A 25523-nucleotide genomic window follows, 5' to 3' on the forward strand; every position below is an offset into this window, starting at 1 on the left:
TCAGAAGCGGACTGGCGAAAAAAACACTTATTTATTATTACAATATTAATATATTAATATATTATTTACTAAACAATATTTACTATTCACAGTGTGACAATGCAGTTGTTTATTCAAACATTAGATGGCGCTATTAACATTTTTAATTCTGTGAGTCACATTTTCCTATGAACGCCACTTGATGCAGTGCTTTGGCAGAATAATGTTAAACTATTAGAATTTTGCATTCTCTGTGTTTCCTGCATTCCGGACCAAAGCAGATCAACTTCAGGCAAGATGAATTATAGGCCAATCATATAAACGTTTAATTGGGTAAAAGTTGTGGGAACAGTGGCCTTTATTCACTGACATTAATGTTGTCTCAGTTCAAGCCAAGGTGATCTTGTTCCATGTCGCAGAAAATATGATCCACATCAGCTAACTGTGTTTGTATTATTACTCACGCTGAGACTGGGAGAGAGAGAGAGACAGGAAGGGAGGAGTGGAGAGTGGGAGAGAGGCGGGGATAGAGGGAAGGAGGAAGGAGAAGGAAGAAGCATTCATCTATTTATTATGTAACTGGATGACTCTTTGTCCTCACTGATATTTCAGAAGGCTCCTCCCCCTCTGTGAGTGACCACTTGGTACAATCCACAAAGTCCTAACCTGCCACTTTAAGGTTGAGTGGGAAAGTTCACAGGAGAGGGCTGACCACTTTACTTCTGCCGGGAACTCCGTTGGTGTGTGTAACTTTCTCTGTCGATGTGTTCAGGAGAGTCTGACCTAATTTCTCCAGCACTGCCGCCCTCACTGGAACTTCTGGGACCATGAGCTCGTCTGCAACCAACCAGAAGTGCCTGTCATGTAAGTCCTTAAAGTCTCAGAGACTATGCATGTTTACTGGTAGTGTTAATGGCTTATTAATGTCTTGTATTTTCATTTTCACTCTAATGATTTTTCTGAGAAGCACATTCTTTAGTTTGGAGTGACTCTGTTCCATTCCATATTTGGGCACATTATCGTGGAGCTGCAGACTTATCAGTTATGGGGATTTCTGTTGGTGGAGTGTGAGCAGATATATTATTACTAAAACATCTGCACGTGTCATGATGACAGTGCTGGTAAACCAACCAAACGCAGGCAAGTCAAGCAAGGCGATTAAAGATCAGGATTTTCTAGGTCTGGATAGGGGTAGCAGCATGGCCTTTACTTGACATGAAGCCATCTGCACCAGGGCTCCCACAGCTGGATTCCCATACACTCCTTGTTTCAGCTAAAACCACATGGTCCCACTCAAAATTAGATTTGTCACACACCGACTGTGACATGATTTATTGATAAAGAATAATTGTTTATTCTTAATGAGACCATGACCTACCAAAAAGTGGGTCTTTATCTGCCCTTGGTGGCCTTGCCCTGAGCCCTGCTGGAACAGGCTGTTGTTCTCAGGAACGTTCCACTGGGAGGGAAATAAGGTTTTTGACCTAATTGATTGAGTATCTTTAGCCTGTTCTATTTAGTTGGACCTCTGTTACGTTAGATTGAAGAGCAGGTGCTGTGTGCACCCTATTTGCCAGTATTTTCCCAGAATTGACTCAAAGATGTGAATAAGATCTATCCCTCAAACTCAGTTTTACTTTTGAACAACTTTACAGCTTCCAGTGCCTTGTTTTGAAAAGGGTGATAAATCTAGAGCTATAGGATTTCCAACTGCATTGCACATTGTATTGGTATATTTTATTTAATCTGTGGATACGTTATTGAGCATCAATTTACACAGTCATGTGCATCTCAAACTCAAACTCAAACTGACTCACTGACTCAATGTTTTAATGCCAGTCCCACACTGAAGATAAACCCAAAAGGGACAATGTGCTTGTACCCCCTGGTAGGAACAGCACGTAACAGAACACCTTGGTGCTGACTGCTGACATTTGACTGCAGTAGAATAAAAGATGTTGAGTTTGTGTTGGTACAGTAAGTTTTCTTCCATTTTCATTTTGTTGCAATTATGAGTGCTGTCACAAACAATCCAATATTCCTGTGTTGTCATTAATTTTGCAATAGTATCAATCTTATCCCTCACCCTTATGAGTATCCTCCTGAGTCCCAAGCTTTTGTTTGGAGTGTATTTTTAATTCTCCTTAGTTTAAAAAAAAAAAAAAACTAGCTCTAAACTAGTCGTTTTAGATATATTTAGTGTATATACTAGCAGTTTATTGTCCCAATGTCCCTATATATATATATATATATATATATATATATAGATATATTTACTTTTAAGTAAAAATTTACAAGTTTCAATGAGCATTAGTACCTTGTATGCTTTTGTTTCTGGAGGCACCTTAGAGGATTTTGCCGCCATCTTGTTTTCTTCATGTTTTGTGTACAGTGCAAAGGTTCCTGAATGAGGACAACAGGTTTATGTATGTAATTAGCAATGTATTACTGCACAGTGTGCATTTTAAGACACATATAGTGCTAAACACAGCTCTTTTACTTTATATGGAATTGTTCCCCTTTCTCTTGAATGACAAGCTGTTTAAACTGTGAGAAAAGACAGGCACGAGGCACAGGGAGGACTAAGTGGACAGTAAAATAACCTTTCCTTTGGCTGGAGAACTAAATGACTGTATTTTAAAACTCTCCAAAGCAGGCACGTTACTTAAAGTAACGTGTAAAACTGGGTCACATGCACAACAAATTCGCTGTGTTGTGATTTAATGGCTTGCATATTAAGAGGGTCCTTTCTTAATCCGGAAGGTCCTTTCGGCCTTCACACTGGGGCTCATGGAGGAATCTGTGTAATGATTCACATTTCCAAAAATCCACTCAGAATCTCACAACTGAAGATGCTGCAGACATTCAAACAATAGGCCTCTGTTAAAGGGGAAGCAGAGGGTTAAGACTGAGCTCATTATTATCAGGGGAGAAGGAGTGTTAACCCCCTGCTACACACACACACACACACACACACACACAGCTGTGTCTTTCAAATCAAACCTGCAGCTGAGGAAGAACTGGGGACCTGAAAAGGAGGATAAATTGCTTAGTTGACTTGATTCTGGGCAGTAAACTTGATTGATTCTTATTCTGGACCTGTGAACTCTCCCGGCTCCAGAAATGAATGCGACCTAACCAAGGTAACCTCAGTGCAGGCCTGCACATCTGTCAATCTGCCTTGGCAACAGAATGCTGCGAGATGATTGGCTGCTGAGTGTGAAACGAGCTGAAGAACGATGGACAGCTGCAGGCTTGAGACACAGGGATCAGGGTCATTACAGCTCCATCACCACCAGTCTGACATGTCCAGCTCATTCCAGCTAAAAACACATCAACACATCCAAACTGCATGTGTTCCACTTCACACAAATTAAATATCCACAGAGTGAGAAATGCACATTGACTATGTGCATATTTTAATAGTATGTGTGTATGAGTATAGTATGAGTATGTGTGTACGTGAGAGAGATAGATACCAAGGAATGAACCTCAGACCAACACTCACAACTCTCAAAGTCCATCTCAACTTCCAGAGACAAATTTACCAACCCACCTCATCCATGCCTTTTTTAACCTAACACTCACCACTCACACACCCTAAACCTGCATTTGAACAGGTGTTGCCAGGGATACTGAAACAAACTTTTCAGAGAACATTGCATCAGTCTCAGTACCTTCTGCATAACCACTTATGTCAGTTTTATGAATGCCGACATTCACAGACACTTCCATTCACATTTACAGCATTCCGCAGATGCTCTCATACAGAATGACTTGCGTAAGTGCTTTAAAATATCCATTACTGAAATCCCTCGTTTGGTGTACTAGGACCTGATCTGTAAATACTATTTGCTTAAGTAAGTATATGTAAGAGTTCTTTTTAGTCTTTATTAAGTATTTTTTTAAAAAGGAAGGTTTTTAGCTTGTGTTTGAAGATCTTTAGTTACTCAAGCTGTTCAAACATCTAGTGGAAATTCATTCCACCATGTAGGAACCAAGAGAGAGAAGAGTCTAGATGAAGGCTTTCCTAGAACCTTGAGAGATGGTGGTTCCAGTCAAGCATCGGAGGATTAGAGTGACCAAGGTGCAGAGTGTGGAGTTCTGAGAGATTTGTGAGAGGTGGGGCAGTGGTGGCCAAGTGGTCAAGGAAGCGGCTCCATAATCAGAAGGTTGCTGGTTTGACTCCCGATCCGCCAAGGTGCCACTGAGTGGTTTAGGAGAATTTGGGAAGGTGGAAAACAAGTTTTCAGAGATTGGATAAGTATCTGAGTAGACCATGTCAAAAGAAATGAACAAATCCTTCTAATGTTGTAGGGATGGACATGATGATATATAAATCATGAAGACATCATGAAGATGCAGTGCATGTTGGCCTGTGTGACATATGATGTCATCTGCCATTACTAGTTCATTAAACAGCCAGATCAAAAAGCTCCTCATAATATTTAATAAAATAATGTGATTTGATCCAGATACCTGTAAATGAGCCTTGAATGGAGTTCCAGTGGAAGGGGTGATGTACAGTCTGACGTTACTTTTATCTTTTCTCAGAAAATGAGAGGAGTCAAAGGTTTAAATTATAATCATTTACATCAGTTTTCTTTTAATAAATACTGAAATGGGTTCCACAGACTTCAACAAATGGGTAAAATAACATTTCTCACATAAGAAAGTGCTCAGAACACAAACAGATGTCATGGAAGGATGCTTTTGAATATAGAGTTTTCACACTACCATGCTGTTGGTGTTGTGGACCAGCAAAATGCACATTCAGAATCTTCCTGACCACACTGGACCAAACAGCTGGCCATATTGGTTTTATAATTTTTATAGTCAGTCAGTGGACTGAGAAACCAAAGTTGATTCCTACACTGTGGTGGACTCTCCATAATCTAGGATGTAATTTTCCTTGCCTGTGGTGTAAAGCCTTCAGGATCATCTGGAAAACTACTTTCCTGTTGTTGTTTTTTTTTTTTTGGTGGGGGTTTGAAAAGGATCTGAAATGTGTTTTTTGAATCCTGTGGTGATGGGGGAGGAGAAGATGGAGGAGGAATGGCTGCTCTTCCAATGTTTTTGCTGTCTCCTCCTGTCTCTGGATAGTGTTGCCCACTAGGTGTTTCTCAGGAGATGAATGACTATATTGCAAAAGCTGTGGAACCCTGGCCTGCAAATGCTGAAGTATAGAGACATTTACATTTACATTTACAGCATTTATCAGACGCCCTTATCCAGAGCGACTTACAATCAGTAGTTACAGGGACAGTCTCCCTGGAGCAATTTAGGGTTAAGTGTCTTGCTCAGGGACACAATGGTAGTAAGTGGGATTTGAACCCGGGTCTTCTGGTTCATAGGCGAGTGTGTTACCCACTAGGCTACTACCACCCTACCAGACCTCCTTGTGGGTGACATGCCAGTCTCCAGCCCTTTCCCTCATACCACTTACTGGCACTACCACTCTGGCATTCCTGTTTGTGCTTTAAAAGAGGCTGATTCTGGGAACACAGCTAAGGGTGGATCAGGGTTTGCCTTTGTGTGGGATTGCAGTGAGAGTGCCACGTTCAGTGGCTTGGTTTTGCCAGGCTGGAGTGGAGCAATGATAGATCCAGTCAGAATGAGGAAAGAGATGAAGTGCCAGTAAAAAAAAATCAAACCACAACCCATTCAGTTGTCTTCACTTTTGTTTTTCAAATTTGTGACAAACCTCTATCCCAGCAATCCTCACTCTACTGGAAAGCTGAAAACAGTGAAATTGTGTCCAAGTGATTGGTTAGTCATCAATGAGGGAGAAGTTGCCTAGTGGGTAACACACTCGCGTATGAACCAGAAGACCCACTTGAAATACCACTTACTACCATTGTGTCCCTGAGCAAGACACTTAACCCCTTATTTGCTCCAGGGGGGACTGTCCCTGTAACTACTGAATGTAAATCGCTCTGGATAAGGGCGTCTGATAAATGCTGTAAATGTAAATGTAAATGTAGGACTGATCTCACCTCATCTGACACTGTTTACTTGTCTCTCAGAGGCCAATGATGTCAGACAACAAATTGTGCCTCGTGCTGAACTGCAATGAAGTATGAGCGAGACATTGCTTTTTCTTTAAAGAATATTTGGCAACATGGTAAATCTGTGAATTGATTCACAGAAATGTCTACTTGTCCACTGACAACTGAATGAAACATAAATCCTTAATCTAAATTCAGATATTTTTAACTTAACTGTTACACTAGTTGCACCATTCCTACATTCTTGAGGAACTGATGGACAACTCCGCAAGATACACTACTCACAATAAGTTCGAGATATTGTGAGAGACTTAGTTGATGTCATACGTACAATGTTTGTTTCACTTCAGACATTGTACACAATTGTATTGGGGTGATAGACACATCTCATTTAGTATTTTCCATGTAATGGTCTCATTGTGTACAGGTGTGCATTATGTTGGGACCAATACCAAGAGACAACCTTTCTCTATGTGGCTTCAATTTCAATTCTGTGGGTATAAAAAGCTGGTATTGTCAGTAAGTCATTCCAAGTTCATCATTCAAACAGCCATGAACACACAACGTCACTTAATGGACGAGCAGCGTCACCTGGCCATGGCGCGCCTTGGGGTCAGCACCATTCGCAACTGACTCCACCGCTTTGGCTTGAATGCCAGACGACCGTTGCAGGTGACTCCACTGACACCAAGACACCGCCGCGAACGTTTGCAGTGGACACAAGACCATGTGACCTGGACAACGCAGCAGTGGTCATGCAGAGTGTCGGGTCACCTTGCACAGCGTTGCTGGAGAAGGCGAGGTGAGCGATACGCTGAGGTCAACATGGTCCCCAGGGTTTGCTTTGGTGGAGGAGGTGCAACAGTCTGGGCAGGCATCACCAGTCAGCACATACCTCAGAGACATCATAAAACCCATCCTCATCCCCCATTTCCACCAGCATTCCCCCAACTCTCTGTTCATAGATGATAATGCTCCACCACATCATGGCAGAATTGTCACAGCTCGACTTCAGGAAGTTGGAGTATGGAATATGGTATGGGCATCAATGTCCCCTGACCTGAACCCCATAGAGCACGTAAAGTGAAAGTGAAGTAATTGTCATTGTGACACTGCAGCACAGCGCATGGTACACACAACAAGGGCACAACAAAATGTGTCCTCTGCTTTGTGAGCAGTGGGCAGCCATGACAGTGGCACCATGGTGGCTCGGGATTCGAACCGGCAACCTTAAATGCTAGGCCACCACTGCCCCCAGACGTCTGGGACCAGTTGAAGAAGAGACTGAATGATCGTACACCACCCCCTGACCTGGCAGAACTGCGTGTAGCACTTGTGGAAGAGTGGAACGCATTGCCTTAGAACAACATCATGAGGCTAGTGAGGAGCATGTGACGTCACTGTCAAGCTATCATTGCTCAAATGGTGGAAACACCCGCTACTGACATTGTCAATTTTTATCCCCGTTATCATCAGAATTTTGGGGGTAATAAATATTTAACTATTGAAAATGGTGTTTCTTCTGATACATTATTAGTAATATCAACTTATTTCATTAAAATTCAGAGCAAATTGGAAAAACACTCATGTAAATAACAACATCCCTAACTTATTGTGAGTAGTGTTGTTTTTAATGAAAGAGTGCAGCTTTTGGAATAGCATTTGAGCAAAGGCAGAGTAAACACCAGCTATGACCTTTGGTGACCTTTTCAGAGAAGTTTAGAACTGTTAAATAATTATACAGCTAGCAAGTGAGGAGCTTCAGAATAGTGGCAATGATTTGGGAGAAGGCGTCATCAGCAGCTTGAAATGTCTATTGTGGATGAGGCGTGACTGTTTACCTTCACGACAAGCATCCTGTGTGATTACATAACCTCCAAGATGAGAAAGGGGCAGTGACATGCCAGTGCTGGTTCTGCAGTAGCCACTCCGGCCTTTGCTCAGTGCCCTGAATGAGAGGCGTCCGTACCTGCTGTGAGACTGTCTCGGAGAGACAGCTGAGAGATAAATGTTTCCTTTGAATTTGGCTCTGTGTCTCCTGAGCAAGCCCCCACCACCCCCGCCGATCGTGAAGTCCTTGCATTTACCAAGGGTAAAGAAAGACCTCACTGCCCTGTCGCATGCCAAAATTACATAATCTCCTCCTCCTCGCCCGTAGCATGGCTTCTGCAGAGAAGCAGCCCCGTCCCTCTGCTGTTATATAAACCTGCATGCCAGCAGACTCCTACAAAAATGTCAAGTGGTAAGAAGACATCATTAACATTCACGGCATTTATCAGACGCCCTTATCCAGAGCATGACTTACAATCAGTAGTTACAGGGAATTACAGGTCCCCCTGGAACAATTCAGGGTCACAGTGGTAGGAAGTGGGATTTGAACCTGAGTCTTCTGGTTTATAGGCGAGTGTGTCACCCACTAGGCTACTATAAAAAATGTCTGTAAAGACTGTAAGCTGGGGACAGCAGAGGACTCCTGTGCAATGTCACTGCGCTAGACACCAGTGATACCAGAACAAGGGTAATGGGCCGGCTTCCTATCCTGTCCTCAGAGAGCATGACTGGAACAGCTCACTGTGACACTCGGTGGATGAGCCAGCCTCAGCTCTGCGGCCAACTGTGAGTTAGTGTGTTTCGGAAGGTGGTGATTCATTGTCTGCAGGTTCTGCGCTGCGTGGCAGACCTCCATGACCTTTTAGTAATTCTGTTTTCATCCACACCCCACCTATGCCTTGGCTCTGCAGTCTGTTCCCTCTGCATTGACACTGCGAAGTTCGGTGTGTGTTTTGTCCAAATGCAATTAGAAGCATTATTAAAACCAGAATTACAGAAATCAGTTGGTGTGTGCAACAAACAGCTACACCTGTTTACACTCTTACGGAGGTGTACATTCTTTCACGGGGGTGTAATCGCACACAGTGCATAATCTGAACATTATTCCCAATTTAGACAGGATTTACCAACCTGATCCAATTAGCCCAGTCCCTGCCTGTAACGTCTCATTATCTGAAAGCCAACTGATGCTCTTTCTGCCGGCTTCAGTATTACAGTGAGCTATGGAAAGACAGTGGCAGTTTTATTTTTTCTTTATCTTCAGACTTATCAATGGTAACATTATTTTATGTTCAAGGTCACCAGCACTGCACGCTCAGTGACATGATCTCATTGCTTGGCTCTTAGTAAAATACACTGGTGTCGAATTCTTAGCCGGAGATGTATGTTTTATGGCTAAGATAACAGCAAATGGAGTGTGAAATGTTGGGAGCTATATTTGTTTGGTTGCCATGCTGCCTGACATTTGGCACGACAGGCTTGTGACAGAGCACTGTTTATCCTTTTCTGTCTGGGCTTTTCTGGGCAACTGCGAGAGGCTGTCAGTTGAGGACGACAGTGGAAGCTGCTCTCAGAGCCTCTGGGTACTTGGCTTTTCTTTGTGACAGAGTGATGCTGAGGTCATGAGCTGTGGTCAAATGGCATGAAGAGGTCTTTGCCTGGGTTTGGCTGTTTAACTGCCCAGTATCTTAAAATATTTCAAGGAACCAATTAAATGACCAGAAGCAGCTAAATTATGTCATACCAAGGGATAGAGATTAAGAAGATTTCGGTGTGGTCATTTTTCTACTGTGTTTTAGTTTAAACTACTGCCCCCTTCTGGTAGAATAAAGATTTGCAACATTTATGTTACTCAGAATGTAATTCCATTATACTCTGGATTACATATCTGGATTATATCTAGTGACTTCCGTTTTATTTTTGCGGCCAGCGGAGACAGAGCACATGGATGCAGCGCAGCAGATGAAGCTGAGGGAGAGGCAACGCTTTTTTGAAGAAGTCTTTCAGCACGATGTGGATGTCTATCTCTCTTCAGCCCATCTTCAGATTGACTACAAGAGACGTTAGTGTTTTTTGTGTTTAATTTTTAAAGCATTAATATCATCATCCACTTCATTGTTATCCTCATAACTATAACTATGCTCATGTGACTCTTGGCAGCTCCCATTGGAAGCATCTCCTCCATGGAGGTGAATGTGGACATGCTGGAGCAGATGGAGCTCCTTGACCTATCAGATCAGGAGACGTTAGATGTGTTCTTTAGTGCAGGACCGGATGATGATGTTCTCACTTCTCCACTACCAGGTAAAGGCCAACCATGTTCTTCAATATATATTATGGCTATAGTATTATCTTTTAAAGGTGTCATCTGTTAACACCTTCACCCACAACCACAGGCAAAATATACGAAGAGTCCTTTGAACCAAGGTCAGAAGACAGTGAGAAGTCCCGCATGTCCTCAACATCCTCTGTCAACTCCTCTGACAGTCAAGGAATCAATGAAGAAGGATCTGAAACCCCCACTGTGCAATCAGATGATGAGGACATCCTAAATGACAGTTTTACACCTCCACCCAAGGATGAGAGCAGTGGCCCACCCATCTTCTCACACTGATGGCTGCTGTTATCATGCATAGTATGATAACTGAAGGTGGAATCCTTGATTCATTTGGAATAAAACCGATGCTGACCACTCACAAACTGCCAAAGACTTTCATGGACCATATCCAACATACACTCATTAATTTCTTTTGTCTAACTTGCTGTAGACTAATGATACGTTAAATGTGTTATATATAAATGTCAACGTTGTCAAATATTCACATTAAATTGCTGTTTTCATATTGATTTTTATGACTGATGTATAAAGCTAGGGATTTCAGACAGCATGATAAATATATAGTATGTACTATATATTATTTAGTTAGTTAACACATGTAAATACAATACATGAAATAAATATTGAAATATAATTACAATAATAAAATGTTTCATTTGTTCATTTGTGATATGCATACTTTAACTCACCTGTTTAAAATGAGGTCTGGCTGTATATGTCGCAATGCCAGGTAAATGTGATTTTATTAATTATATCAGTTCTGGCGTTTACTGCGGATAAAGCCAAAAATGGCTGCACATTATTTAATGCCTGTACTGTACCACTCCTTTTTCCTTTTTTATGAACTTTCTAACGTGTCCAGTTTTACATACAAATAAGCTATAATGAAGAATATTAGTTGCCCTACAATAATTCCTGGGAATTTTGTGAATTTGTTTTGTTAATGATCATTTTCTATTGCTACATATTATTCTTTTACAGCTAAAACATAAGAACCATTTGAAACTTGGTCTGAGAGAGGGTACTAAGGTGGACACTTCAAATTCTTTGTGACAGACTTTAGATTTAAGTGATGCGATGAGGCACCGGAAAACATTCAGGCAAAGCCATTCGAGAACGTCTATGTAATCCTTCTAGTCTGAGAGTGCAGTGTGCAGTGAACAGAGAAAGACGTTCACAGCGGTCTGAAAATCTGACAATACAGCTATTTTTTTTTTCAAACTTAGTGGTTAAAAAAGCATTTACGCGCAATAGTATGAAAAGTGTGCAGCCAGAAAGTTTTCCTTCCAACTCTTGTGCTAATTTGGTTCCGGTATGTGTTGCTTGAGTTGTGCTGGGCTCACAAAAGGCAGGAATGAAAACTTTCAGGGCAAACGTCTTCAAGGATTAAGGTTTACTATAGTGTATAGTGTATAGCGTATTGTGTATAGTGTATTGTGTGACTACCCACATTTCAGGGTGTGTGTGGCCTCCGGTACGCCTGAACGGACACTGGTTATGGAGGGAAGCTTGATATTTTATTCAGGGGGATAAATCCATTTCTGTGTAAACGTGCCTTTTATCTGGTGTGACCGGCTTCTCCTGCTGCTTCCACGACCCTCATCTGGACAAGTGACAGGAAGCTGACTGACTGCTCTTCACGGAAGTCCTTTCCTGACCACCAGCACTCCTCTCAGAGACGCTGGGAGAGTTTATTTGGGACAACTGTGTACTTCTGCGTATGGTCGGGCTTCTGTAATCATCCGGTTTTTTGAGCTGCCTAAAGATTCGTCACGTCATACACACCCCGTCCCAATTTTAAATGGATTTAATGCATCTCGTTGTGGTTTAATGACTTGTACGTGTTATAAAGGAGACTTTTTCCATACTTAATCCATATCCGTATTTGATTTCGTTTGGAACTTCCTCAACTCTGTAGCATGGAAAATATTTTCTTATACAGTAAAGCAAGACTGCTCATTTTCTTGTCGCAACAAAAACACAGAATATGTACGAGAATATTCTCGTGCAAGAATAAAAAAAAGCACATCTTAAAGCCGCTTCGGAACAATTAGAACAGACCACGCCATCAATCTCCTCCTGTCAGTGAAAGGACCCGCTCGTCCCGCCCTAAGCGAAGGCGCCCAATCACGAGGTTGCCCGGGCTGGCCGTCTCCCTCGCACATGCGCATTCGGGAGCTCGAGTAAGCCCCGCCCCGCCCTCGCTCGGAAGATGGCGGCAGACTGCGATCTGCTCGGTGCGTTTTTGGGCAACACGCGAGGCGGAGGACAAAGTTGTCAACGGCCTTCCGGGACCGGTCAGGCCGGAGCTCAGGGCTCCGGGACAGGCAGACGTATCTCAAGGAAATAGTTGTTGCGAAAGCACCGCAGCCGGTTTAAAGGCGGGAGACCCAGCAAGTCACGCAAACAAACTCTAGACTTGGAACAAGATGTCACGCCGGGCAGCTAGTTTTGCTAGCCGTTCATCAGTACACATGCGCTCACACGGATAGAAAAAACGAGCGAATGTTCACTTTTTAGGCAGCGTCGCCGCTTCGTCGCGCCTCGTTGCCGGGACTCGCTGTCATTTTGCCCTCGTTTGTACCCACGCCGCGACGGGGGCTGCGCGCGTTAACATGAAGACCCAGAGCTCGGCAGTGGACGGGAGGGCAGCGGAGGAGACGTCCGTCATCCAGCAGAATCTGGTCAAACAACCCGAGGGCGGCGTGGCCGGAGACCCCGGCCCGCGAACTTGGAACGGGGACGAGTCGAAGTGTCAGACGCCAGTGGGCGCCGCGGCTCCGCCGGTCCCGGCTTTTCAAAACTCTGCCGCTTCCGCGCCGGCGACGACCTCGGCGGCCGTGGCGGTCGCCAGGGCGCCTTTCCAAGCGGCGGGATGCGCCGCAGCCCCCGGCCCGACTACGGTGACCGTGTCCGGTGGTGCCGCCGCGCACGTACAGACTGGACCCAGGCCGGCGTGCTCGTCCCCCGCCGCCGCTGCTCCTGCTGCGGTGAGGACCATGACTCCACAGGTGGCTTTGACGCCACGATTACCTCAGCCGGCCCCCAGTCAGCCCAGCATCTCCAACATCCAGCTTCCTCCAGGTGATTTCAAGCTGGAGCTACCTGCACTCTGCTTCCAAAGCAGACACAGTGACACAGTGGACGTTCTTTATGGAATTATGAACGAAAACGTCCCAGTCATTCTTTTCTGTACAGTGCAGCTGAAACCCCGGATCGGTATCAGTGTCTTGAGTCACATTTTCTCTACGTTGTAAACCCTTGCCACTTTCGATGCTTTTCCACCGTGAGCGGGAGCAGTAGTGTTGGTGTCGTCTTTCTTGAACGTGTTTTATGTCAGGATTCAAGGAAAATTTTTATTTGTCCTGACATGGCACCTTTGAAACCAGCTCCTCCGGGCTCAAAAACTATTTGCTTGCAGAATTCAGGAAACTTTGTTATCGTAGTTGTCTAAGGAATTTTTTATTAAATCCCCTCTCCCCAGGTATGGTGCTTGTGCGCAGTGAGACTGGCCAGCTCTTGATGATGCCCCAGCAGGTTTTAGCCCAGTTGCAGGCGAAATCCCAGAATGCCATTGCTCCTCGCCCAGCCAATCCCATCAGCACTGCCACTGTCAAGGTTTTGGTGGCTTTCTCCATTTTTTTTAAAAACATGTTTTTATGTTCAGGATTACTGTCTTCATCTAAAATGTGCCTTCCTGCTAATTCGTCTAGGCCCCCTCGTCGCCTATTGTTCCCAGACAATCTGTGACACCGGTGGCCATTGCTAAGCAGGGCGCTATTACTGCCAGCTCTATGTCAGCCACCCCTACCACCCACAGGCCCCCAGTGTTACAGGTACATTTGCTTGTTTATCGCTTATACCACTATCGTTCTTTAAAAAATGAAAATAAAACGCCCTTTTCATTTAAAATACTACCAGAAAAAGTAACCGACCAACACGTTAACACCCTTCTTAGGTTTTTTGACTACACACAAACATTTTACCCTTCAGTTCACATTTCAGCGTACAATTGACACTTGTACATTGGGGGAAAGGTTGTTATTTGATTTCTTTCATTTATTTCGTGCTGCATTAGGGCCCTAGGCCTGCGACTGCTGTATCATCCTCTCAGGGGACTTCAGTGCAGCCAGGAGTGCCCCAGAGAACCCTAGTAGCATCCACCGGGACCACAGTTTCCCAGGTAACGGTGATGCTGTGTGGGGTCAGAAAGATTCGGTGCCTTATTTCGCTCCAGACTTTCCCTTAGTTCTCAATCTTTTGTCGGCAGCTGTTTTTTAAAAATGTTTTCATTTTATTATTCATGTTTGTAGGAGACCATGGAGAATGTGAAGAAGTGCAAGAATTTCTTGTCCACCTTAATTAAACTGGCTTCAAGCGGAAAACAGTCGTCTGAGACAGCAGCCAATGTTAAAGAATTAGTGAAGAAGCTCCTGGTGAGTGTCACACATTTATGCACACCCACGTCCGTCTACTGCAATGTCATTTTATGTATTCATACTAGGTCGTGTAATAAAAACACTGACTGTAAATGCACCTATTCACAAAAGTCTGAGAAAATGACCATGTTTTAACAGGAAGGGAGGGTTGAAGCTGAGGACTTTACCAGCAGTTTGTACAAAGAGCTCAACTCCCCACCACAGCCTTATCTTGTGCCTTTTCTCAAGGTACAGAAAATGTGTACACATCTTGGAATTAGTGTAGCATGAATGAAATTTGTGTGAATGTGTTTTTTTTTTTTTTTTTTTTTTGCTGTGTGAGTGGTGCCAGGCAGGTGGGCATTAATATTGTTTCTGACCCTTTCTTTAGAGGAGCCTTCCGGCTGTGCGCCAGCTCACCCCGGACTCCATGGCCTTCATCCAGCAGAGCCTGACCCCAGCTCAGCCCCAGAAACCCACTGCCAGTGTTTCAACCCCTCGCACCCAAGCCCAGCCAACCACACTGGTAAATCACCTGCTCTGTTCTACTTAAATTAAAAAAAAAAAAAAAAGTATGTGTGTGTATATATTTGACGTCATTGTAGATTGAAAGTTTATTATTTAATAATCTGTTTGTGCTGCCCGGTTTAATAGGTGCTTAAGACTTCACAGCAAGGCACTGTACTGAAGGCTCCTCAGGTAACCGGGACGACCCCATTAGTGACCCTCAGAAGTCAACCACCCAGTAGAGTTGTGCTGGGCCCACAGGCTCTGGCTAAGCCATTAATGGGTATGTGTGCATTTCAGTGTTCCTACTGTCGTTTTAAAACCTGTAAAAGTCATTGAATTTGAAAAGAGAATTTTCCAGGCCTTTTGGAATACGAAATACACACACACACATATATGTGTGTGTGTCATTGAAATCTGATTGGTGCATGAATGTTTAACATGAAGTTTGTAGTTCCTGTAACGCTTCTTGTGAAACATTTTTCTACATTTTCACTGGGGCTGTGCAATCTTGGAGGAAGAAACACTGTTTAAGTTAAGCTTGTCAGGGTCGTCATAGACAATTTTCTGGTAGAGTAATTGAAGAATCATGGAAATTCTTTTGGAAAAATGTGTAAGAACCTTGCCATTTGTATCCCACTATGATGAAGTATTGTAATAAATGAGTGAGTAGCATAAAAATATTATAATTGAATGCAATGATTCACAGTTTTTTTTCATAAAATATCGTTGATACCTTCTTCCTCCAAATTCAGTTTTCTGTACAAATGTACTTTGCCAATGAGTTATGCAGCTACGAAGTATGGAAACTCTTAATTCCCGTTACAAGGTGCCTTATGTTCCCAGAATTCTGATTGCTTTACATTCATCTTTTTTTCCCCTCCCTGTCCTCCACTGCAGCACCGAAGCCCAATGATGGGGAGGGAACAGGGGGCTCTTTCAGGTGAGTCTCACTTGCCTCTGTGGGTCTGTGGGAGGGCCGGTGGGTTCGAATGGAAGGGGAGGTGTCTGTGTGTGGACGTGTGCTCTGCCAGACTTGACCTGGGGGTAATGGGCTTTAGATTCCTCTGTTATGTGTTGTTGGTCTCTCTGGTTTGATCTTTGAGTGGGTGATCTGGGTCACTGTCTTTACTGCCTGTCTTTAATTGCCTGTGGTCTCTTTAATGCCCCGGTTATTGGTTCTAAGGGACCGCTACAATTACACAGTTGAACAACGCCTTGCTTTTTTTTGGGTACATATTGATAATGTTGACTTGCTTTTGCAGGGACGATGATATAAACGATGTGGCCTCCATGGCTGGAGTAAACCTGTCTGAGGAAAGCGCCCGTATCCTAGCCACCAACTCTGATGTAGTGGGCGCGGTCACTCGCTCCTGTGGAGACAAGGCCTTTCTTTACTCTACCGCACTGCAGAGGAGGATATTGGAGATCGGTGAGCTGTCAGCAGCTCTATTGTCTTTACCCTCTCAGTGTGGACGAAACAGTGGCATACCATACCTTGCACAGTACCCACTTGCTTCATGTTGGTATTGCAAGAACTAAACACAAGCAGGCCTTAAACAAGCTTCTTATTAGTTGAACTAATTAGTTGCAATTTTAAGTTAGTATTTCAGCTGAGAGGTAAATGTCAAAGTTAAGGTTCTTGTCTTCAGGAAGAAGGAAAGGGATAACTGAGCTGGGACCAGACGTCGTGAACTTTGTCTCCCACGCGGCGCAGCACCGGCTGCGGGACATTCTGGAGAGAGTGTCAACAATTGCACATCACAAGAATGTGGCCTTTAAGGTGAGCGTGTGCACTGCAACATTGACCTTTTTCCTTACCTTGTTGGGGTAAAAAAAAAACAAAAAAAAACTTGTTTTTCCTTCTTTTTGACGTTTCTATTTTGCACTATTTTTTACTTGAGATGATGTCAAAAGTCTATACCGCATTAATTTGTCCGCTTCCTTACTGCTGTGGGGGGCACCAGTCCTCCACAGCTTAGATCTTCGCATGTTGCACCACACCTCATTCCGCTCATGAATCAGGTTGAATCAGGTGTGCTAAATGAAGGGACAACTGCCCTCCAGGAACAGGGCTGTTGACCCCTGCACTAGGCCACCATTGAAAGTGAATGAAATGTGTCCTCTGCACTTAACCAATCAACCTTAGTGAGCAGTGCACAGCCATGACCGGCTGCCCGGGGAGCAGTGTGTGGTACCTTGGTGGCTTCCTTATCCACTAGGCCATCACTGCCCCATTTGCCCCTGAAACATGCTCCAATAATTTGTAGCCATGTTTTGCACCCCTTGACCCTGACGTAAGTATATGCGTACCGTGGATGAATTGACTCCCTGTTCTGTATTCATGTGTATCTCACGTTTGCTGGCAGGAGGACGGCAAGCACGAGCAGACAGACGACGTCCGTCTGCAGCTGAAGTTCTTTGAACAGCTGGACCATGTGGAGAAGCAGAGGAAGGAGGAACAGGAGCGGGAGATTCTAATGAAAGCCGCTAAGGTTCTACAGATAATGCAGAATCATTTTTCCAGAACAGTTGATCTTTGTTTCTATTTTAGAATGCAAAAAAAGTATGAATTTGCCAGTTCATTTTTTAATTTCAAGTTTTGGGCAAGTCTAGCAGCTTGTAATTGTTGGGAAATGTCAGTGCACGCAGGTACATGCTGGTACGTGTTGGTATATGTAAATGGGTTCTCTGAACATTTTATTTCGTCCAGTCCCGCGCTCGGCAAGAGGACCCAGAGCAACTGCGACTGAAGCAGAAAGCCAAAGAGGTAGAGTGTATACCAGCGTTCCGGTCGTTTAAATGCAGCGCTGGTGGGTGTACTGAGGCCGGCCGTTTGTGTGCAACAGATGCAGCAGCAGGAGCTGGCTCAGATGAGGCAGAGGGAGGCCAACCTGACTGCACTGGCAGCTATCGGCCCCAGGAAGAAGAGGAAAGTGGACTCTCTCGGGGGAGGGGCTGGCACTGAGGTGAGGAAGGCTGTTTAGTGTGACTTCAGCCGCCCCAGGTCCCTGTGGGTTTGGTGGTCTCTGCGCCTGGTGCTGAATTGTTTGCATGACAGTGGCAGGATTGCTGGTAATGGGTTATGGTCAAACTAGCTTTTGTTCCAAACTGTGATTTGCTGTGTCCTGCTTTTTATATTTCATCCTCATCCTATAAATTGTCATTTGATTTATTTAAACCAAAAGGCATTAGAGATGCCCAGCTTCAAAACCCAGATTTCCGGAAAAAATTCACCTCAGAACAAGTCATTATTTGTTGTGTTCAAGATAGGTTGATTTTCTCGTCACTTTTCTTCTGATTTGACTTTCTTTTACGCAGGGTTCCTTGTCCACGTCTCTGTCTGTGAGCGGTGCCGGAACGGGGCCTGCAAGGCAGTTCACCCGCCAGCGCATCACGCGCGTCAACCTCAGGGACCTGCTCGTGTGTCTGGAGAACGAGAGAAGCACCTGCCACTCGCAGCTGCTGTACCGCGCCCTGCTCAAATAGTGCTCTTCCTTTTTTTTTTTTTTTTAAATTTGCTGAAAGGAAGTGACTTTTTTTGTGTACTGCCCAGGGATGTTTCATAATATGCAAAAAGAACTATTGTACAAACACACTGTGAATTTGCGACCATTTTTATATTTGTTTTTACATAAAGGTTTGGGAAGAAAATAAAACCAGCAATAGTTTTTATACTAAAATACATTTATGTTACTGTTGGAGTGTTTGTTTTATTTGGCTTAGAAATATCATATTAAGCTTTACATTTGCTTCATAGAAACTGAAACTTATTTATTGTACTGAATGCTACTATTTTACATTTAGGTGTCTGATATGCAGTCTCTTTCAGAAAACATGACATTCCATGCAGTTTCAACAATTTTGTTCTAAAAAGGTAATTTTTAGAAAAAAATCAGGCCTGTGAGGAATTTGATAATTGTGTTTTTATGTAATTTGATTGTGTAATTACAGTTTTTGGGGCAAAGAAAGCTATTTATTTTTAGGAAGTTATTTACATTATGGAATTGTTGCTACTTTTTAATTGCTTCATAAATAACAGATATGAAGCTATTGCTCTTAGGTTAGTCACTTCTGTGACATAAGTAGCACATTGTAGGTCCTTAAAAACTTAGAAACTATTGTTAAAAATTAAATTAAAATGTAAACTTTTTGTTCTGTGCTGTGATTTTTGCCTGTGACAATGACCACCAGGTGGCATCACTTACCTGCTTGTTGGGAAGCAAAAATCTTATGCCAAAATAGCTGATGTGACAAAAGTGCACGGTAGTTTTTGATTTTTGCCACACCTACTGCAGGGTCTGCATGTATAAGGTGTCTGGTGTCTTGCCTCAGTTAATTACAGCTCAGGGATTAGGTGGATGGGGAATCCAAATGACTCCATGTTACTTTGTTGTACCTTGTGCACAGTGTGCTTCTTGTTGGGGTGAACAGGACTTCATGTTCACTTCTAACCTGAGGGCACAAGGTGACTGGATGTGATAGCGAAGAGCGTCATCCTCACTTGTCCTCCGATGCGATATTTTCCATTGTAAATCCTCGACTCTGTGGCGAGATGCCACAGTTCCTTTAGCGTTAAGACCACATAAGCTCCCTCTTGAGTGCAGAAGATTAAACGGCTGCAGTGGCCTGGTTGCCTGGCTACATCTATCAACCGCCGGTGGGTAAACAGGCTTGCTGGGGAAGAAAACGGGGGCTCTCAGTAATGGCTCACATGGCATATTGGCTTGTAAGCATGGATTTACTTGTATCATCTGATCTGCTCAATTCTGCCCATCCTCTCATACCTCAAGGTATTCATAGATCTTGGGATGGCTGGGTGACTGAACTGTAAAAAAACTGAACTTAATGCCAAAATGGGAACTGACATTCATTCTATCAGTGAATTCATCCTATCAGTCTTCTTGCATAAAGGAATAGGGTGGAAATTTGTCCTTTTATTCAAATACATGCTGGCAAAAGTGCTGAAGCACAGAGTACAACCAACAACAATCCTTCATTTACTTTATTCTGGACAGACGTACATGCCGTAAACTGAAAAATAATACCGCACTCCAAATGCAATGCTCCCCTCCTTACTATTTTAATTTAAAATTTATTTCACACAGATGTGCAAGGAATGAAGACTGAATTGAAATTGTTGGATTACAACTGTTAGGGTCCAGATTTTCACACTGCATTTAAAAAATGTTGTCATTGTTTCTTGAATTCCTGCGCTCAACCCAGAACCAAGATTTCTCTTTTCCTTGTAAAATACCAGAACATGCTCACCTCAAAGCTCATCTGATCTGTATTTATCTGAAGTCTGACACTAAAGTCTAAGCACTCCATAGTACAGAACCTTAGAACCCAGAAGGTCTCACGAAACGCTCAACAGCGCCCCCTGTTGGACCAGATTTCTACACCAAAATATCGACGCTTGAGGTCCCACGTAAAATATCGCGATATGTTGCAGTATCGATATTTTCTAACAGCCCTACTAGACCCAAGGTCTTTTGAGCAGGATTTGTGAATGTATACAACTCATTATAATTTAAACATTGAAAACTATGAATATCCTCTTTTCTTGCACCACTGTACACACAGAAAAACAGTATACTTTTATTTAAGGTTTCTTACCTGTTATGTGGCCAAATCCAATAGGATTTATGAACAAAATGTATTATACAATTGCTAATTCAAAGATATTAACATGAATATTTCATATAGTATAATGAACTGTTGTCAGTAACCTCTGACTTGACATCTGTGTGATTTCCAGGAGATAGTTCCTGGGTGTTGAAAGGTGCGCTGTCCTTTACTGTCTTCCATAAACCCTGAACAGAGCAGGGTCCTCTGACCCCATCTGGACCCAGCAGACGTCGGGTTTGGGGTTAATAGTCTGGCCTTTTAATGGACTCCTCCACCAACACACTACAGGAGCAGGCGGAGCATGGCAGCTCATGAAGGAGAAGCACAGTGTGTGACCCAAGGAGAGTCTGGTCATAAACATGAATCTCGCTGTTAGCAATTTGCAGCCAGTGTAAGAAAAAGCCAATAAAGTATAAAAACATCTATATTGAAATGTAATGAAATGCTCTTCCCTTGAGTCAGTGTCAGCTGGGCTATTCTGGTTCACCGTGTAACATGGAACCCCGAAGCACACAGGAGATCGTGGGAGATGAATATGCCCCAGATCACAATAATTCACCTGAAAAGCAACATTTCTTCCACAAGCAGAGCACTGCGGTTACATGTAAGACTAATAGTACTGGGGTCAATACTGGGGTAACAAGGACTGTAATGTAAAGTCGGCCCGTTAATCTACCTCCTGATGACCTGGTAACATTAGTAGTAAACTTTTGAGATGACATGACATGAACTGGACTGAATGAATGGGTTGACACGGGTCTTGGTGCTTATTTCCCCCTTGAGTCTCGGTTTTTGCTGCTGCCCACTTCACATCCTGAGATATGCAAATTCATACTTTTATGCAAGGCAACAATAGGGAGCTTTCAACAGAGACATAATGCACCAAGGCCGATGCCTCAGCTTGGCCTTACTACAGCATTCCAGTATATGTCACATAACTCCTTAGGCATTCCATCATATGACCTTTTGTCCTGGACTTGACTCTGTTGCTGCTCAGAAAGGTGCTTCATTGTAATATACTTTCATATACAGTTTTATTTGAATTAAAGCACTTGTGCTAACATTATGTGACATTATTTAATTGGTTGGTTGTAGAGCATTTTATGACACATCGACATAGTTCTTATGGAATAGTATGAATGTACTTTTGTTGTTTATTTGGGTTAACAAACTCTTCTGGACATGAAGGAAGCACCTTGAAAGAACCTACCTGAAAGAACCATGGCACTCCGAACCCCTTCTTCATGGAAGGTAATGCTCAGCGCGTCAGAGGAAAATGGAGAAGATGAGGTGGAAATATGACTCAGTCAACACAGTCTCACCCACAGGAGCAAACACACCTTAAGATTTTCATAAAGGTGTTTTAGTTTTTTTCTCCAAAGAATTCCATTCCAGTTTATTAACCTATGGTAAATGCTCTTCACTATTTCTTCTGGAGCTGAATCTGCAGCAAAGTGGTCAGGAATGTTATTAGACGGACGTTTTGTTGTGTTTATTTTTAGATCTGTAAAGATCTTGATTCTAGTCCATCCTGTCTGTCGCCATATTTTTTATAAATGTTAAATATACACTGATAAAATAATAAAGGGAACACTTAAACAACACAATATAACAATGTAACGTGGAAATTATAGGCAATTAGCAAGACGTCCCCAATAAAGGCGTATTGCGACCCCATCTATGGTTCAGAGACAGTGAGAAAACAGTGACAAACACTAGTTCAAGCTCACTAACTTGGACTGATGCCACGAAGAGAGAGCTAGCGCTCAGTAAGGTTTTATTCTGTGAATAACAACTATGTACAGTGAACAGAAATTAACGTAAAGAGGAACTACAGGGCAGCAAAAAAATATAACAACAAGACGAAATCGGGAGCAACGCCGCCAGTCGCTTCCCCCTCCTCTCCCTCTCCTGCTGGTACTCCTTTGAACGTTCGCACCTGATCACGCAGCCAACCACGTCCGTGGGCAAGGCCACAACTCCACCAATGTCGGAAGGACGTGACAGTCAAGCAGAGAAACAGAAGACAGACAAACAGGCCCTGCAGGACGCAGGAGGTAACAAGGCGTGGTTCTGCAGGTGGTGACCTCAGACCACTTCTCGGTCCCTATGATTTCTGGCTGATGTTTCCGTCACTTTTGAATGCTGGCGGTGCTTTCACTCTAGTGGTAGCATGCGATGGAGTCTACAACCCACACAAGTGGCTCATCCAGGATGGCACATCAATGCGAGCTGTGGCAAGAAGGTTTGCTGTGTCTGTCTACAGGGCCCGACGTCCAGGAGTGGGGGTTGTGCTTACATCCCAACACCGTGTAGCACATTTGGCATTTGCCAGAGAACACCAAAGTTGGCAAATTTGCCACTGGCACCCTGTGCTCTTCACAGTTGAAAGCAGGTTCACACTGAGCACATGTGACGTGAATGAGTCTGGAGCATCCTCCAACATGACCGTTTTGATGATGGAAGAACTCTTCCATTGTAAAATCCTATCTACACAATAGGAGATATTAAAAACTTGTAGGTGGAAGGGTGGCATTTCTTTGGGGGGGCCGCACAGGCCTCCATGAGCTCACCAGAGGTAGCCTGAATGACATTAGTAACCAAGATGGGATATGCTGGTGTGGTTGGACCTGGATTCCCCCTAATGCAAGACAATTCTAGACCTCATGTGGTTGGAGTTTATCAGCAGGTCCTGCAAGACAAAGGCATTGATGCTGTGGACTGGCCTGCCCATTCCCCAGACCTGAATCCAATTGAGCACATCTGGGACATTATGTCTCGCTCCATCCACCAATGCCATGTTGCAGCACAGATTGTCCAGGAGTTGGCGGATGCTTTAGTCCAGGTCTGGGAGGAGACCATCTGCCACCTCATCAGGAGCATGCCCAGGCATTGTAGGGAGGTCATACAGGCACGTGGAGGCCACACACACTACTGAGCATCATTATATCAAAGTTTGATCAGCATGTAGTGTGTTTTTCTACTTTAATTTGGAGTGTGACTCCAAATCCAGACCTCCATGGGTTGATAAATTAGATTTCCATTGATCATTTTTGTGTGATTTTGTTGTCAACACATACAACTATGTAAAGATCAAAGCATTTAATAAGAATGTTTCATTTAGATCTAGGATGTCTTATTTTTGTGTTCCCTTTATTTTTTGAGCAGTGTATGTTTGGCTTTGCTTACATGGTTATTTAAACACATACACACTCAGAACTATAAGATTTTGTTTGCTGGATGTTACCACAAGCTTGCAGCTCTTGGCATGTGATAGGAATGGGTGATCCGGGATGATCAGGCTTGGTTTTGCATGAGCACCTCTCCTTCACTCCACGTCTTTGATCTCATTTACGACCTGGCCTCAAAATAGCACAAGGGTCCTGCTGTTTCAGCAAAAACAAACCTGGCGAACCAGGCATTTTTCCAGCCTCCATCTCCATTAGTACTAAATGGTAAACAGTCAATTAGCCCCCCCCACCCCACACACAATTCCTTGTGCAAGCCAACCACACGCAAGTCATTTTCAAATTGGCTTGTTCCAACCGATGGCCCCAGAGATTTAGGCCTTTATTGGAGGGAAATGAAAAAGACCAAGCCTGTGCGCTTGAAAAGGCAAACTTTATTTATGACACAGCAGTAGCTGGCCGCAGGCCACCAGTTAAGGTTTTGTATTTACTAGGAGCGATTTATCAACAAGGCATCTGAAGTTCGCGTTTTCATTTTGGTCCACAGCTGCCATGGTACTCGGATAATTTACATTTTCCTTTAAAGAGGGTTTTGTCTAGTGAAAAATGTGCTACAGAATCTCCATTCATGGATAATTACACCTTCATCCTGGTATTTTACTCACCCTTACTTTCACATCATGCAGTGTACCACCAAGGACCGGCTAAAAGTGTTTCACAGAAAAGGAGAAAAAGTCATGAATGAACATCTCCTCTGAAAACGATCAGAGATTCTAGATTTCATGACGTAGTTCGGTGAATAAGTGTAATACATTAATGAGGCTGAAAACCTTCAGAGGCCTGACTGATTTTTCTTTCATGCTTAAGTAGCATCAATGGAAGCATGATGTAAAATCACTGTAATGCACTGCCTACGGTGGCTTATTCCTTTTATAATAAAATAAATAGTGGCAACGTTTAATAATTTACATAAGGAGTTTCAATAATAACAATTCAAATAAAGCAAAAAGTTCAAGTGCAGGTCAAAACCATAACATGAAATCACCTCTCGATGCATTAATATACAAGTAATGCGCAGTCATAGCATTGACCAGTCCAATTTTAGAAAGGGGAACCTTGCACATTTACATATTGTAAGGTTTTCTAAGGATAATGATATAATAAGACCCAAGTTTGGAACTTTCAGCATGTTTCTATGTTTACAGAGACATAATATTTTACAATAACTAACAGCTCTTGTTGCAATTCATTGTGATTAATCACAATTTATTCTTAAAATGAAGTCTTGACATAATGCATATTTTAATCTATGACAAATGAGACAAGTATGTGAAAGAGGCTCAGACTGGGGAGTGATGGGGAAATGATCTGGTCAAGCTTTCTCAGTAGATAATTTGGCCAATTTTTCATTTTTGTAATTCTGACCTAAATGCTCATCTGCTCTCATTCCGTGTGTTTAATTAATTATAATTTAGTCGTGCCAGAAAAAGGTGCATCGCAGACACACCACAACAATGAATGTGTTCATTTTTAAAGCCCTATTTACAAAATTTGATAATATTGATTTGAATGCTATTCCTAATATCTTTCACATTTTTTGAGGGTACAGTATTGCAATCTCAAG

The 25523-nt window shown here is 43.1% G+C and overlaps 2 protein-coding genes across 2 annotated transcripts; both read left to right on the forward strand.

Moving 5' to 3' along the window:
• The first annotated feature begins 613 nt into the window (after positions 1 to 613).
• On the forward strand, positions 614 to 10803 carry LOC114801371 (dysbindin-like). The gene is made up of 4 exons (XM_028999554.1): positions 614 to 843; positions 9748 to 9879; positions 9978 to 10121; positions 10214 to 10803. The coding sequence occupies exons 1-4, from the start codon at positions 807 to 809 to the stop codon at positions 10429 to 10431; spliced, it is 531 nt and encodes a 176-aa protein (XP_028855387.1). The 5' UTR covers positions 614 to 806; the 3' UTR covers positions 10432 to 10803.
• A 1554-nt stretch (positions 10804 to 12357) lies between these two features.
• Positions 12358 to 19089, forward strand: LOC114800829 (transcription initiation factor TFIID subunit 4-like). Its single transcript, XM_028998643.1, has 15 exons — positions 12358 to 13239; positions 13640 to 13773; positions 13869 to 13991; positions 14234 to 14338; positions 14469 to 14591; positions 14733 to 14822; positions 14965 to 15099; positions 15228 to 15363; positions 15981 to 16023; positions 16346 to 16512; positions 16733 to 16863; positions 17450 to 17575; positions 17794 to 17850; positions 17930 to 18049; positions 18402 to 19089. Exons 1-15 carry the CDS (start codon positions 12771 to 12773, stop codon positions 18567 to 18569), a joined length of 2127 nt encoding a protein of 708 aa, XP_028854476.1. The 5' UTR covers positions 12358 to 12770; the 3' UTR covers positions 18570 to 19089.
• Positions 19090 to 25523: the final 6434 nt, after the last annotated feature.

The sequence above is a fragment of the Denticeps clupeoides genome, chromosome 12, assembly GCF_900700375.1.
Source record: "Denticeps clupeoides chromosome 12, fDenClu1.1, whole genome shotgun sequence".
Classification (NCBI taxonomy): domain Eukaryota; kingdom Metazoa; phylum Chordata; class Actinopteri; order Clupeiformes; family Denticipitidae; genus Denticeps; species Denticeps clupeoides.